Below are 12,668 nucleotides of genomic sequence, written 5' to 3'. Positions count from 1 at the left end.
AGATGGAAAATGATTTTGGAAGAGAAGGCACTAGCAGCTAAAGGGATTAGAAAAGGGTTCGTAGAGAAGGAAGGGTATGAGGTAACTTTTGGGGGATATTGGATTATCTGAGAGGTAGAGATGTGGAAAAATAATATTTATAGCAATTGCAATAGCACATAGATAAGAAACTATAGCATCATATAGTAAGAGCTAGAAGTGGTGTTATCTAACCCCCTCAATTTACAGAAGTGCAAACTGAGGCTCAGAGAGTTTATGTACCTTGCCCAAGATCACACAACCAGTAAGAAATTGAGTCAAGTTAGGAAATTGCAGTTTTCTGACTTAAAGTCCAACTATCCAATCACAAGGATGATTAGAAAGAGTATGATGTGTAATAAACAGCTGGTAGTGAAGCTGAATCATAGAGTTTATGAAGGTGAATGAAGTGTCAAAAGACTAAAAAAGTAGGAAGGAGTCAGTTTGGGAAGAGTTTATATGACAAACATAGGATTTTATATTTAGTCCTGGAGGTAATAGGAAGTGACCGAAATTTACTGAGTGCAAAGAAAGGTGGAGAGTGACATGATCTGACCTGCACCTTAGAAAAAAACATTTCAGCAAAGGATGGATTGGAGTGGGGACAGAGTAGAGGCAGAAGGATTGATTTGAAGGCTGTTAAAATAGTTCAGGTAGAAACTGATGAGGGCCTCACTGTGTGACAACTGCACAATTACACCGTATATATATATTTATAAATATAAATGTATGCACTTTTATATATACAAGTATCCCTTCCACATCTCAAATTTACCTATCATGGTTTCAGTATATTGCAGGTCGGCTTAAGAAATTAAACGGGCATTTGCAAGGAGTTTGGTGGAAGCCACAGATGAAAGACAAAAACCAGCAGATGACACAGAAAAAGTTGAGAAATTCAGGAATGCATAAAAACATATATGTAGTATTATATATCAACATATTTTATCTTTTAATATCATAAATATGCACAATTTCTTTTTTAAAGTTAAAAGAAGCAAAAGGTAGAAATTGCAAAAAAAAAAAAAAAAAAAAAAAGAAGAAGCCAGAAGATGACACACAAAGGGTAGAAATGTAGAGATATCTTAACACTGGCCTACAGCTAGCCTATGACCAAATGCTTAACCAATGTTTTGCAAAAAGGTATCTGTAAAAGAAAAAGAAAAAAATCAAACTTCTTTCCTGATACAAAAGAAAGGTGAAAAAAATGTATGTGGATTTTCCAAATCATGGGAACACTATGCCCTCTAAATCCTGTGATATGGAAGGGATATTTATATATAATAATTACAAAATAATTTAGGGAAGAGGCTTTAGCATGTAGGGAAAATTAGGAAAGGCTTTGCACAATGAAATCTCACCGATTTCATTGATTTTCAGGAAAATCTACTTTTCCCCTTTCCACTTCTTTTTGCTTCTCATTTTTTCCCACACCCATCTCAAAGGCTAATAGATACAATGTCTACAATTACTGGGCAAATCTTCAGGATTTATACATTTCTTGGTGAGGACCATGACCTGAGCTCCCACAACCTGCACTCAAGGTTCTGTTATTCAAAAGTCATATTTGCCCTGAATGGTATCATTTGTTTAATGTATAGGTGACCTTCCCTGAGATAACCAGATTTTTACCCTGAGGATCAAATTTCTTTGTGATTGTTCCTGGTGCCCAAACCAAAACTGTCTTCTTCACACATATGTCCTACCCATACCTTTGTTTCTGCACCATTTTTCAGGAGTTTGCTGTTGAACATGTTCCAAGAGCTTCCTCTTTACTGACCCTGCCCATGGCAGTCACCAATCACTCCTTTTTCCAGCACCTCCACTTTGTCCTGGAAGGAATCCCAGGACTAGAAAGAGGGTATTATTGGATGGCACTCCCATTAGGTTTCATTTATGCCATTGCCATCTTGGGCAATGGCATCATCATCTCTACAATCAAATCTGAAACATCTCTGCACATCCCCATGTACTACTTTCTGTGTATGTTGGCACTGGCAGACCTGGGTTTGGCCCTCTGCACTTTGCCCACCATGCTGGGTATCTTCTGGTTTGATTATAAACTCATTGCTTTTGATGCTTGTCTGGTCCAGATGTACTTTATTCACACTTTCTCTGCCATTGAGTCAGGAGTGCTAGTGGCGATGGCCTTTGATCGAGTCGTGGCTATACGGAACCCACTGAGATATGGTACCATCCTTACCAGTGGGGTAGTCTGCAGAATAGGGGCAGCCATCCTTACACGGGCTGTGTGTGTGGTGTTTCCTGTACCATTTCTCATCAAGCGGCTCCCCTTCTACCGTTCCAATGTCCTGTCCCATTCTTTTTGCTTACACCAGGATGTCATGCGTCTTGCCTGTGCCAGTACCCGTGTCAATAGCCTTTATGGTCTTATTGCTGTTATTTTCACTAAAGGTTCAGATTCACTCTCTATCCTCCTTTCCTATATTTTCATCCTACGCACAGTATTGGCCATTGCCTCTGGAGAGGGTCGACTAAAAGCACTCAACACTTGTGTTTCCCATATCTGTGCTGTGCTCATCTTCTATGTGCCTCTCATTGGTGTTTCTGTTATTCATCGTTTTGGGAAACATCTATCTCCTCTGACTCATGCCCTCATGGCCAATGCCTATCTCCTTGTTCCCCCTGTGTTAAACCCCATAGTCTACACTGTGAAGACCAAGGAAATCCGAAGGAAGATTATACAGATATTTACTCGGACAAAAGTCACTGTGGAGAGTTAGGACCATGCAGGTTATGGATAAGGGGTGTGAGAATTCCTCCCCATAAACAACAATTATGACTGTCAAAATAAAAGTTTTCATTATTTTTCTCATGTAACCTATTGTATGATTTCTGCTGGTAATGGAATGAGTCAATAACTAAACAATCAAAAACATTTCAAAAGTGCTCTCTTTCTATACATAGCCATTATGTCAATTATTGGGAGTACAAAGAGAAAAAAATATATTTCCTGTCCTCAATTATCTTATATTGGGTGTTGGGGATGGGGGGAAGGACAACACAGACATATTAAAGTATGTAAAAATAATGCAAGTTAAGTGGTAGAGATAGACTCTAGGTATTAGTGAAATTGGGAATGGCCTTATTTACAAGTTAAAAATGATCTTTGAAGCAAATTGGAAATTTGGAAAGATGGATATAAGACAAAATGCACTGAAGATATTGTTTTTCTGTATGTATTATGTGTTGTATGTTGTGTGTGTCAGAGAGAGAGAAAGAGAGAAAGAGAGAAAAGGAGAGAGAGAGAAAGAGAGAGGTAGGAGAAGTAATGAAGGGAATGAACTGATATTTTCTTTTCACAAAGAGGAAGAGTAGGAATCTAAGATCTTCACTGCAAAGAAACTATGACCAGGTTTTTTCATAATGGGTCTCATTAATGCAGAACAGGGTATCTTATCTACCTATTTCAGATTAACTTTCAATAAAAACAAAACCACAAATAAAATCGTATGTATCTGGTTCAACATTTAAAAATTTTATTTCTTTAATGGTATGCAACAAATGTTTACTGTATTCCCAAATTTATTTGGTTGAGGTAAAAGTTCATAGTTCATTGGAGCAGCCCAACATTTAGTAGATCCACCAGAGGCAACAAAGCTGCAGAACAGGAAGGATGCCAGCTTGAGTCATTCCACACAGATATAGAGAGGCAAGAAACTTACAAATTTTCATGTGGTGGCACAATGTTAAGGTCACAAAGGAATAGAGAGAGGAAACTGGAGTTTCAGGATCATATTCAATCCCATGTGGCAGCAGAATTATGGGGCTACAAGGGAGCAGAGAAGGAGATCTGGAAGTACAATAACTTTCTCATTCCCACATGGCAGCAGAATGACTAAGGTGTCAGCAAGGGATCTCCCCGCCCAGTCCACTTGGCAGGTGAAAGGAAGTAGCAGAATGTGGGCCAGACCAGTCCACAAAGCAACAAGAAAATTTGTTGCACAGAGTGCTGAATATAACTGGACAAAATTGCTGCCAACCTCCTCAGAGCAAGCAAGAAGGATCACCTTTTCTACAGACACATAGTAAGGAACAAAGAAGCCAGGTCTACTCCAAGCACCAGAGAAAAGTATTCTGTAAGCTTGGAGCAATGTGGCCTTTACACCCTGAATAAAGAAGAATCTCAACAGATAGATAAAATAATGGGGGAAAAGACAAAAACAACAAATAGAAAAATGAGCAAAAGACAAAAAAAAAACAACAATCTGACCATAGAGAGTTACTTTAGTGATAGGAATGACAAAAATATAAACTCAGAAAAGACAACAATGCCAAAAAGGAAATATGCAATGCCTCCAAGGAAAGGGTAAAAGAATGTCAGGCCCCAGAAAGAACCCCTGGAAGAACTTAAAAAGAAGTTTTTAAAAATAATAAGAGAATTTACAGAAAAACTGAGCAGCTGGGGAAAATTCAATGAAGACATCAACTCCATAAAAATCTATTACATAAAATGTAATATTAATTAATAATGTAAAATGTAATAGAACAAAAAGAAACTGAGATGCAAAAAATCTTGAAGAAAACAACTCCCTAAGGAATAGAATGGTTAAAATAGAAATGGATGCCAAAAAAAACCCTGAAGAAAATAACTCTTTAAAGAGTAGGATTGTCCAAAGGGAAAAGGAAACAAAAACTCAAGGGGGAAAAATAACTTCCTAAAATTATATTTGAACAAATAGAAATTAGTAAAACCATAAGACATTAGGAAATAAGACAAAATCAAACAATTATTAGGAGTACATTCTATGTAAGGAACTGTGCTAGATGCTGAGAATGCAAAGATAAAAAAAAGAAGAAAAATATCTCATACAGTTTATATTCATCTAGGGGATACAACCTATATATACTAAGAAAATATGAAATCTATATAATCTGGAAGAGTCGAGGAAGGTTCCTTTTGTGCCTAATCCATACCTCATCCTCAGAAACTTCTATTTCCCTTCTTTCATCCTTGAATCACTTTCCCTTTCAGCCAGCTGTTATTCCCTCCTAGTTAACTTTCAATACTAGGTAATTCCAGCCATCTACTTACTCTTTTCCTATCTTAAGAGTTTTAGGACAATTATGCTAACAATCCAGATCAAAAGTCCCTTAAACATTTCAACCTGATATTTCCATTTGCTTTCTATATGTTTCTCCTTGATTGGTAGGGACAACTGGAGCCAAGTCAAACTGATTCTCAAGAGACAGTATTTTCATCTTCATTATGATCATTTACATATAAGTTTATATTATGATCACTTGAAACCAGGGAAGCATAAAAATCCCAGCTTGATAATTTTTTAATAATGATTTTCCCAAACATTTAAAATCACATATTAACTTTTGAAACATCATTTGATTGGCATTTACTAAATATCTTTCTGTGGTTAGACAAAGAAGCAAGCTTGTTGAAAATTATTCATTACAGTGGGCAGCTGGGTAGCTCAGTGGTTTGAGAACCAGACCTAGAGATGGGAGGTTCTAGGTTCAAATCTGCCCTCAGACATTTCCCGGCTGTGGGACCCTGAGCAAGTCACTATATTAAGCTAAAAAGCTTTAGTACAAACAAAAACAATGTAGTCAAAATCAGAAGGGAAACAACAAATTGGGAAAAAATCTTTATAACGAAAATCTCTGACAGGGGTCTAATTACTCAAATATACAAGGAGTTAAAAGCAATTGTATAAAAAATCAAGGCATTCCCCAATTGATAAATGGGCAAGAGACATGAATAGGCAATTTTCAGGTAAAGAAATCAAAAGTATCAGTAAACACATGAGAAAGTGTTCCAAATCTCTAATAACTAGAGAAATGCAAATCAAAACAACTCTGAGGTATCACCTCACACCTAGCAGATTGGCTAAAATGAAAGAAGGGGAGAGTAATGAATGCTGGAGGGGATGTGGCAAAATTGGGACATTAATGCATTGCTGGTGGAGTTGTGAACTGATCCAACCGTTCTGGCTGGCAATTTGGAACTATGCTCAAAGGGCTATAAAAGACTGCCTGCCCTTTGATCCAGCCATACCATTGCTGGGTTTGTACCCCAAAGAGATCATAGATAAACAGACTTGTAAGAAAATATATATAGCCGCACTTTTTGTAGTGGCAAAAAACTGGAAAAGGAGGGGATGTCCTTCAATTGGGGAATGGCTGAACAAATTGTGGTATATGTGGGTGATGGAATACTATTGTGCTAAAAGGAATAATAAACTGGAGGAGTTCCAGGCGAACTGGAGAGACCTCCAGGAACTGATGCAGAGCTAAAGGAGCAGAGCCAGAAGAACATTATACACAGAGACTGATATACTGTGGTAAAATCAAATGTAATGGACCTCTGTACCAGCAGCAATACAATGACACAGGACAGCTCTGAGGGATTTATGGTAAAGATGCTACCCACATTCAGAGGGACTGCAAGAGAAGAAACATATAAGATAAACAATTGCTTGAATGCATGGGCTGAGGCGGACATGATTGGGGATGTGGACTTGAAGCTACCACACAAATGCAACTAACAACAATTTGGAAATAGGCCCTGAACAAGGACACATGTTACAACCAGTGGAAATGTGGGTCGGCCATGGGTGGGGAGGAGCGGGGGGTGAAGGGGAAAGTAGGGGCATAAAGTATGTAAACAGGTGAAAATGAATATTAATAAATGTTTAATAACTTAAAAAAACCTCTTTGCTTCAGTTTTCTCAATGTTAAAATGGAGATAATAAAAGCATCTGCATTGTAGAGTTGTTATGAGGATCAAATGAGATAATATTTGAAAAATGTTTAACATTGTGCCTGGTACATAATAGATACTCTATAAATGCTTATTTCTGACCCATTACACAATAGAAATTCCTTAATACATGGCTTTTCATTAATTCATTCTCTCACCCATTCATTCAATTATTTAGCAATTAGGTTATTTTGACTTCTAAATCCCACTTGAATTGTGGATGAAAAATTCTTTTAGAGTTATTTTAAGCATCAAAAGATGTATCAGACATTTAAATCCTATAGGATTAAATTAATAAATGTTATTCCTTATTAAATTCTCTTGTACAATTTGAAATTTTTTCCATATGGATAAAATTTAATTATATTAAAATCAAATTTCTTAAGTGTCTACTGTTGTGCAAGAATGAGAGTTATTGAGACCATCTCTGTATATATGGAATTAACAGTAAGTCAGTAGGCTATAACACAAGCAGAGAACAAAATAATGGCATAATATAAGTTCAAACAAAATTCTATATGTGAATGAAGTCTATAGAGGAAAAGAATACACCTTTACTTCGAGTGAATAAAAAATATTTCCTATCATACATAGTCCTTTATCAGAGTTTTAAAAAATAACAGGATATCAATCTGTAAAAATGGGTTGGGACATTGTTAATATAGGGAGTGATATGAACCAAAAGATGGTGAGAAAGTTTGAAATGTTTTGGGACAGAGAACAATCATGCAGCAGTTTATTAACTCCATTGGAATTGAAAAGAATGATTTCTGATTCTCCAACTGGCCTGGGGAAAATGAATGAATGAATGGAAGCGGGCTTTTATCACCACACCTAGCCCTTCAAAAGAAGCAAATGGCCAGAAATTAAGAGAATAAGGACCACTTCCATTACTTATTACGAAATGAGTTTTCTCCATGACCCATCTATTTTTCTATTTGTGCACTTTAATCACAGGAGTTCTTGAATTAATAACTATCTAAGAATAAAACACAATTAAACTTTTCTGCATAGAAGTATTTTCTCAGCCCTTCATTGATTTCATCTCTCCTATTATAAAAAGAGGTCTAAAGAGCCAATCATAGTGCCTATCTTCCAGGAATACTTGTTGATGTTATGCCTAATGTAATTCATAACATGGAGTTTACAAATGAGATTACCAATCCATGGGATTCCGTGCTGTAAGAATTTTAGAGATCATCTGGTGAAATATTTTTATTTTATAGACAAGGAAATTTAAGACTGAAGCAATATTCTCAAGGTTATATAAGGAATAAGAAGTAAAGCCAAGTTTAATTCCAAATGACATAAACATTTCCCTTCATCAATGATAATTCAAATAATTCATGCAGTTTATTAAATCAACAAATATAGAAGGTACTTATGATGTTCATTTATGACATGAACACATATGTGCATTGCCTTTGGCATGTTCACATGTTTGAACACATGTATACATCTTATGCGCCACATGCATGCATGTATGTGTGTACATATATCAAATATACATACTCATTTGCACATATATGTATATATTTTAATAGGAAAATCAGTTAATTATAGCATTTCAATAGTCAGAAAAAATTTATGAAATTCCTAATTCTTCCATTTACTAGAAGTATGAGTCACTTTACTTTGCTCTTTCTCAATTTACTGATTTGTAAAATTTTAATCATTATTAATGTTCTGTCCACTTTACAAGGTTATTGGGGATCTTCAAGCACAGATTGGCTTATCCATTTCACAGTTATTGTTGATAAGGTTTATGCTTTGGCTGTTGGTTGACCTAGATAGGAAACCTTTCAATTCTGGGAAATTACAAATCTATAAAAACCATATGAAACATACATGTGGGAAATATTTATGATCATAAAATGATATGTAAATGCTGGATGACATTTAGTGACATAGCAGGATGACATATAATGCATTATAAATTCTGGCAATAATCTAGATGTCCATTTCCCTTTAATAGTCCAGATGACCCAGCGATTTTAGTACTACTTACTAGAAAAATCCAGAAGCAAATAAGTGTCACAGAGGAAATAGTACTTGACCTGGAAACAGGAAGACTTGAGTTCAAATCTGGCCTCAAATGCTTCCTGGCTGTTTGTCTTTAGGTTAGTTACTTAACTTCTGTTATTATTATTTTCCTCAACTGTAAAATGTCTATCATAATAGAACTTACCTTGCACAGATGTTGTGAGGATCATTTGATATAATATTTATATAGTATTCATAATTCATGGCATATAATCAACATGATAAGTCCTTATTGATCTCCTTACTCTTCTAGACCACACTACTTGGTAATTATCATTCATCTCCCTAATAGGCCTCCATCCACTAAGTCCTTCCCTTTCTCCTAAAAAAAAGTTGGACTATCCGCTTACGAATCTGTTTGGTCTTTATGCTGTAGATGATGGGGTTAAGCACAGGTGGGAGTAAAAGATACACATTGGCCATCACCATGTGCACAATGGGTGAGAGGTGCTTCCCAAAACGGTGGACCATGGTGGCACCAATAAAAGGTATGTAGAAGAGCAGCAAAGCACAGATGTGAGAGAGGCAGGTATTGAAAGCCTTGAACCGCTCAGCCCATGAGGCAATGCCCAGTACGGTCTTCAAGATGAGCACATAAGAGAAAAGAATGACAAGAACATCCAATCCCAGAGTACAGATGACAGCAATAAGACCATAAAGAACATTGACACGTGTGCTAGCAGAAGCAAGTCGCATGACATCTTGGTGGAGGCAGTAAGAATGAGAGAGAACATTAGAATGGTAGAAAGGCAGCCTCTTGATAAGCAAGGGTGCAGGGAGGACCACAAAGACAGCTCGGGCAAGGACAGCCAATCCAATCTTGCCAATGACCTCATAGGTGAGGATGGAAGAATAACGCAGTGGATCTCGAATAGCCACAAAGCGATCAAAGGCCATGGATACCAACACCCCGGATTCTGTGATTCCAAACACATGAATGAAAAACATTTGAGTGATACAGGCATCAAAGGCGATTTCAGGGGCATTGAACCAGAAAATGCTGAGCATGGAGGGCAGGGTGGATATGGAGAGACCCACATCAGTCAGTGCCAAGATGGAGAGAAAGTAGTACATGGGCTCATGGAGGCTTCTATCTATCTTAATAATGGACAAGATGGTGCAATTGCCAAGAAGAGTGAGAGTGTAGAGGAGTCCCAGTGGGAATGCCATCCAAGGATTCTTTTCTGGCATTCCTGGTATACCTGTCAGTATAAAACTGTGATGATTGATGTGAGACACATTCAAGGAAAGCATCATATCCCAAAAAAGAGGTTCTCTGCTTGGGAGGCAGCTCCTGAAAAGAAAGAACATTCTCTTATGGGCTAGATAGAAAAGTACAGTTAGATTGGGGTAGAAGGGGAATAGAGACAAGAGGTTTTTCTCCCTGACTTTATCACCTTTGGATCTCAAGTATGTTAACATCTGTATTATCGTTGGCTTGTTAATATTTTTTAAAAAGGATACAATTAGTAAAGCAGTATCCTTAATAGATAAATAGTACCTAAAATCCAGACACAAGGATTTAAAGACTTCAGCCTTTGGATCACTATCATTATTATGTTCATTTCTGCAGTTTAAATATTGGCAGAGTAGTGGCAAAAGCAATAGAAAAAATTCATGTAATTTAGAACAGTGTAATACTGGGACAATATTCATTTAAATCATCATTTCCACTGTAAATGCACTCCCTACAAGCAAAGATATACTTTCTCTATAATCATGAAATATAGGTATTCTATACTCTGTATATGAGTATACAATATTAGATATACATATTCTAGACATGTATTTGCATCTTACGATTTTAACAGAAAAATTCAAATCTATATACTCATTTCCAGGTATTTGCATGTGTGAATATATACCATCATTTCTTTCTAAAAGTTATTAATCATATGTGGAAATTGGTCTGTCTTTTGATGGATAAGTCACCTCCCTACCAGCTTTGGGAAAATGGAAAGGACTACTCTGAGTTACTAAGAACATTGAGATATCCTGACTCTAACTAACCTTGCTACCCTGACAATTCACTTCCCTTCTCTGGTCTCCAACTTTCTCATCAATAAAAATAGGAAAATTATTACTTATATTGCCTTATCTCAGTTCTCAGTTAACCTGCCTTCACTATCTGAGCTGGAAATGGATGTAAGTCCTGACACCACCTCACAGCATGTTAAACACCAGTTCAAGAACAGAAGGAAAGATCCTCCTGAGTCATCTAAAGGATAATATCTATTCAATATTAAGTGTGGCCTGGGAGAAATTTACTTGTGTGAAGGAGAGTTCTCCAATATTTCTCTATCTTCTATTAACACCTGAAACTAATAATCTACAACAGCTGCTTTGAACATAAGGTAGACTGACAACTGGAGATAAAAGGAACTTTGCATCCCCTCTGGAATCCTATTGAGCAAATAAATAGTCATTGATTCTATGTATGCAATTGGAAATGTAGGCATGCCTAGGTAGACACCAAACTGGAGTTATTGGTCTTCATATAAATTTAGTTTTATGGAATAAATCCAATCCATGCCTCTTTAGATAGAAATATTCATACAAACATATATAAATGCGTGAATAAGTGGACTTGCATGTGGTGCTCCCTCAGTATGGTTGTGCGTCATAGTAGGACAGAGCAGCAAGCAGAGAGCCTTGGAGTAAGACTTTACAGGAAAGACAGGCCAATCCCTATGAATCAGCTCCTTGGAGAAAGTCTGATTCAACCTGTGCTCATTCTATTTTTGTGACTGAACCATTAGCTTTGCACAATGGCTTGACGGAAAGAGCTTTAGACCTGGAATCAGAAAATGTGACTTTGAGTTCTCACTCTGACCTTGACCAGCTATAGGACTTTGGACAAGTCTTTGAACCTCTGTCTGACTCTTCTATACAAAATGATTATACTTCATCACCTACCTAAGCAGAATGCCATAAAAATAATGTTCTGCCAAACTTAGAGCCCTACAGAAGTGAGAGATTCTGCTCCAAGCTCTTTATTTTATCTTTCTCCCTGTTCTAAGTAAAGTCTTTCATGCAGGATCTGGCTGGCCCAGAGAAGGAACAAAAATCCTATCTATTTGCTTTCCACTCTCTATAGAGTCTTTATTGGCACACATACAAACACACACACATGCACACAGATTCATGTACCCATACACAAACACAGACTCACGTAATCCCTAGATATTGTTTTATCCCAAGAGGAAGTAACTTTCCATGGGAAATGGAATGATTGTTGGGAAAAGAAGAAAGGAGAGGAGAGAGCCCTCTGGAAGAGAAATAAATATTTCATTAGCTTCTCTTTATACCTGCTCTTCAATATTTCAAGTCCTAGTTTTTCTGAGTCCAGTTCAATTTCCTAGATATGTACATTTCTTAACTATTAACAAAAAAACACCTAGAGCTAAGCTAAGCAGACATTAAGCAGGATAATAAAATTTACCCTTGAGGCCACTTTTGTTTTCAAACTAATGGGGTGTTTATTTAATAACTGGTCATTAGGAACCATTAACCCATTAAATACAATTCTTTATAGTCACTATTTGAGTGCTAGCCACAGAATGAATGATAAACATTTTACTTTTAAAAGTAATTTGAATCGAGTCCAGATAAAATCAGTCTAGTATTTTTCTTTATTCCAATTTCTAAGGCATTGAGAAGAACAAAATTGCAAAAAGAAAAAAAAATCTGTTAATCTGATTGTTCATTACCTTGTATTTATTTGATACCCAAAAGAGAATACTCTGCTCACTATACGTAATGGATGTCAGTGCTAATTCTCACTGTATTGTCTTAAGCCAGAGTACCTAGAAAAATTTAAAAAAAGCATTTTCTCAATAACCAGTTTCTTTTTTCCCAAAGGCCAGAT

The 12,668-nt window shown here is 36.6% G+C and overlaps 2 protein-coding genes across 2 annotated transcripts; one reads left to right on the top strand and one right to left on the bottom strand.

The window, feature by feature from the left end:
* Positions 1–1,799: 1,799 nt before the first annotated feature.
* On the top strand, positions 1,800–2,762 carry LOC123241173 (olfactory receptor 51H1-like). The gene has a single exon (XM_044668876.1). It carries the CDS (start codon positions 1,806–1,808, stop codon positions 2,760–2,762), a length of 957 nt encoding a protein of 318 aa, XP_044524811.1. The 5' UTR covers positions 1,800–1,805.
* A 6,341-nt stretch (positions 2,763–9,103) lies between these two features.
* On the bottom strand, positions 9,104–10,054 carry LOC123241172 (olfactory receptor 51H1-like). Its single transcript, XM_044668875.1, has one exon. It carries the CDS (start codon positions 10,052–10,054, stop codon positions 9,104–9,106), a length of 951 nt encoding a protein of 316 aa, XP_044524810.1.
* Positions 10,055–12,668: the final 2,614 nt, after the last annotated feature.

The sequence above is a fragment of the Gracilinanus agilis genome, chromosome 3, assembly GCF_016433145.1.
Source record: "Gracilinanus agilis isolate LMUSP501 chromosome 3, AgileGrace, whole genome shotgun sequence".
Lineage (NCBI taxonomy): Eukaryota > Metazoa > Chordata > Mammalia > Didelphimorphia > Didelphidae > Gracilinanus > Gracilinanus agilis.
Note: the sequence above shows the minus strand (reverse complement) of the source record. Positions and strands in the feature narration are given on the sequence as shown.

Bases quoted from the DNA above. Each gene is read 5' to 3' on its own strand.
- LOC123241172 (XM_044668875.1), bottom strand. From the start codon at position 10,054: ATGCTTTCCTTGAATGTGTCTCACATCAATCATCACAGTTTTATACTG.
- LOC123241173 (XM_044668876.1), top strand. From the start codon at position 1,806: ATGGCAGTCACCAATCACTCCTTTTTCCAGCACCTCCACTTTGTCCTG.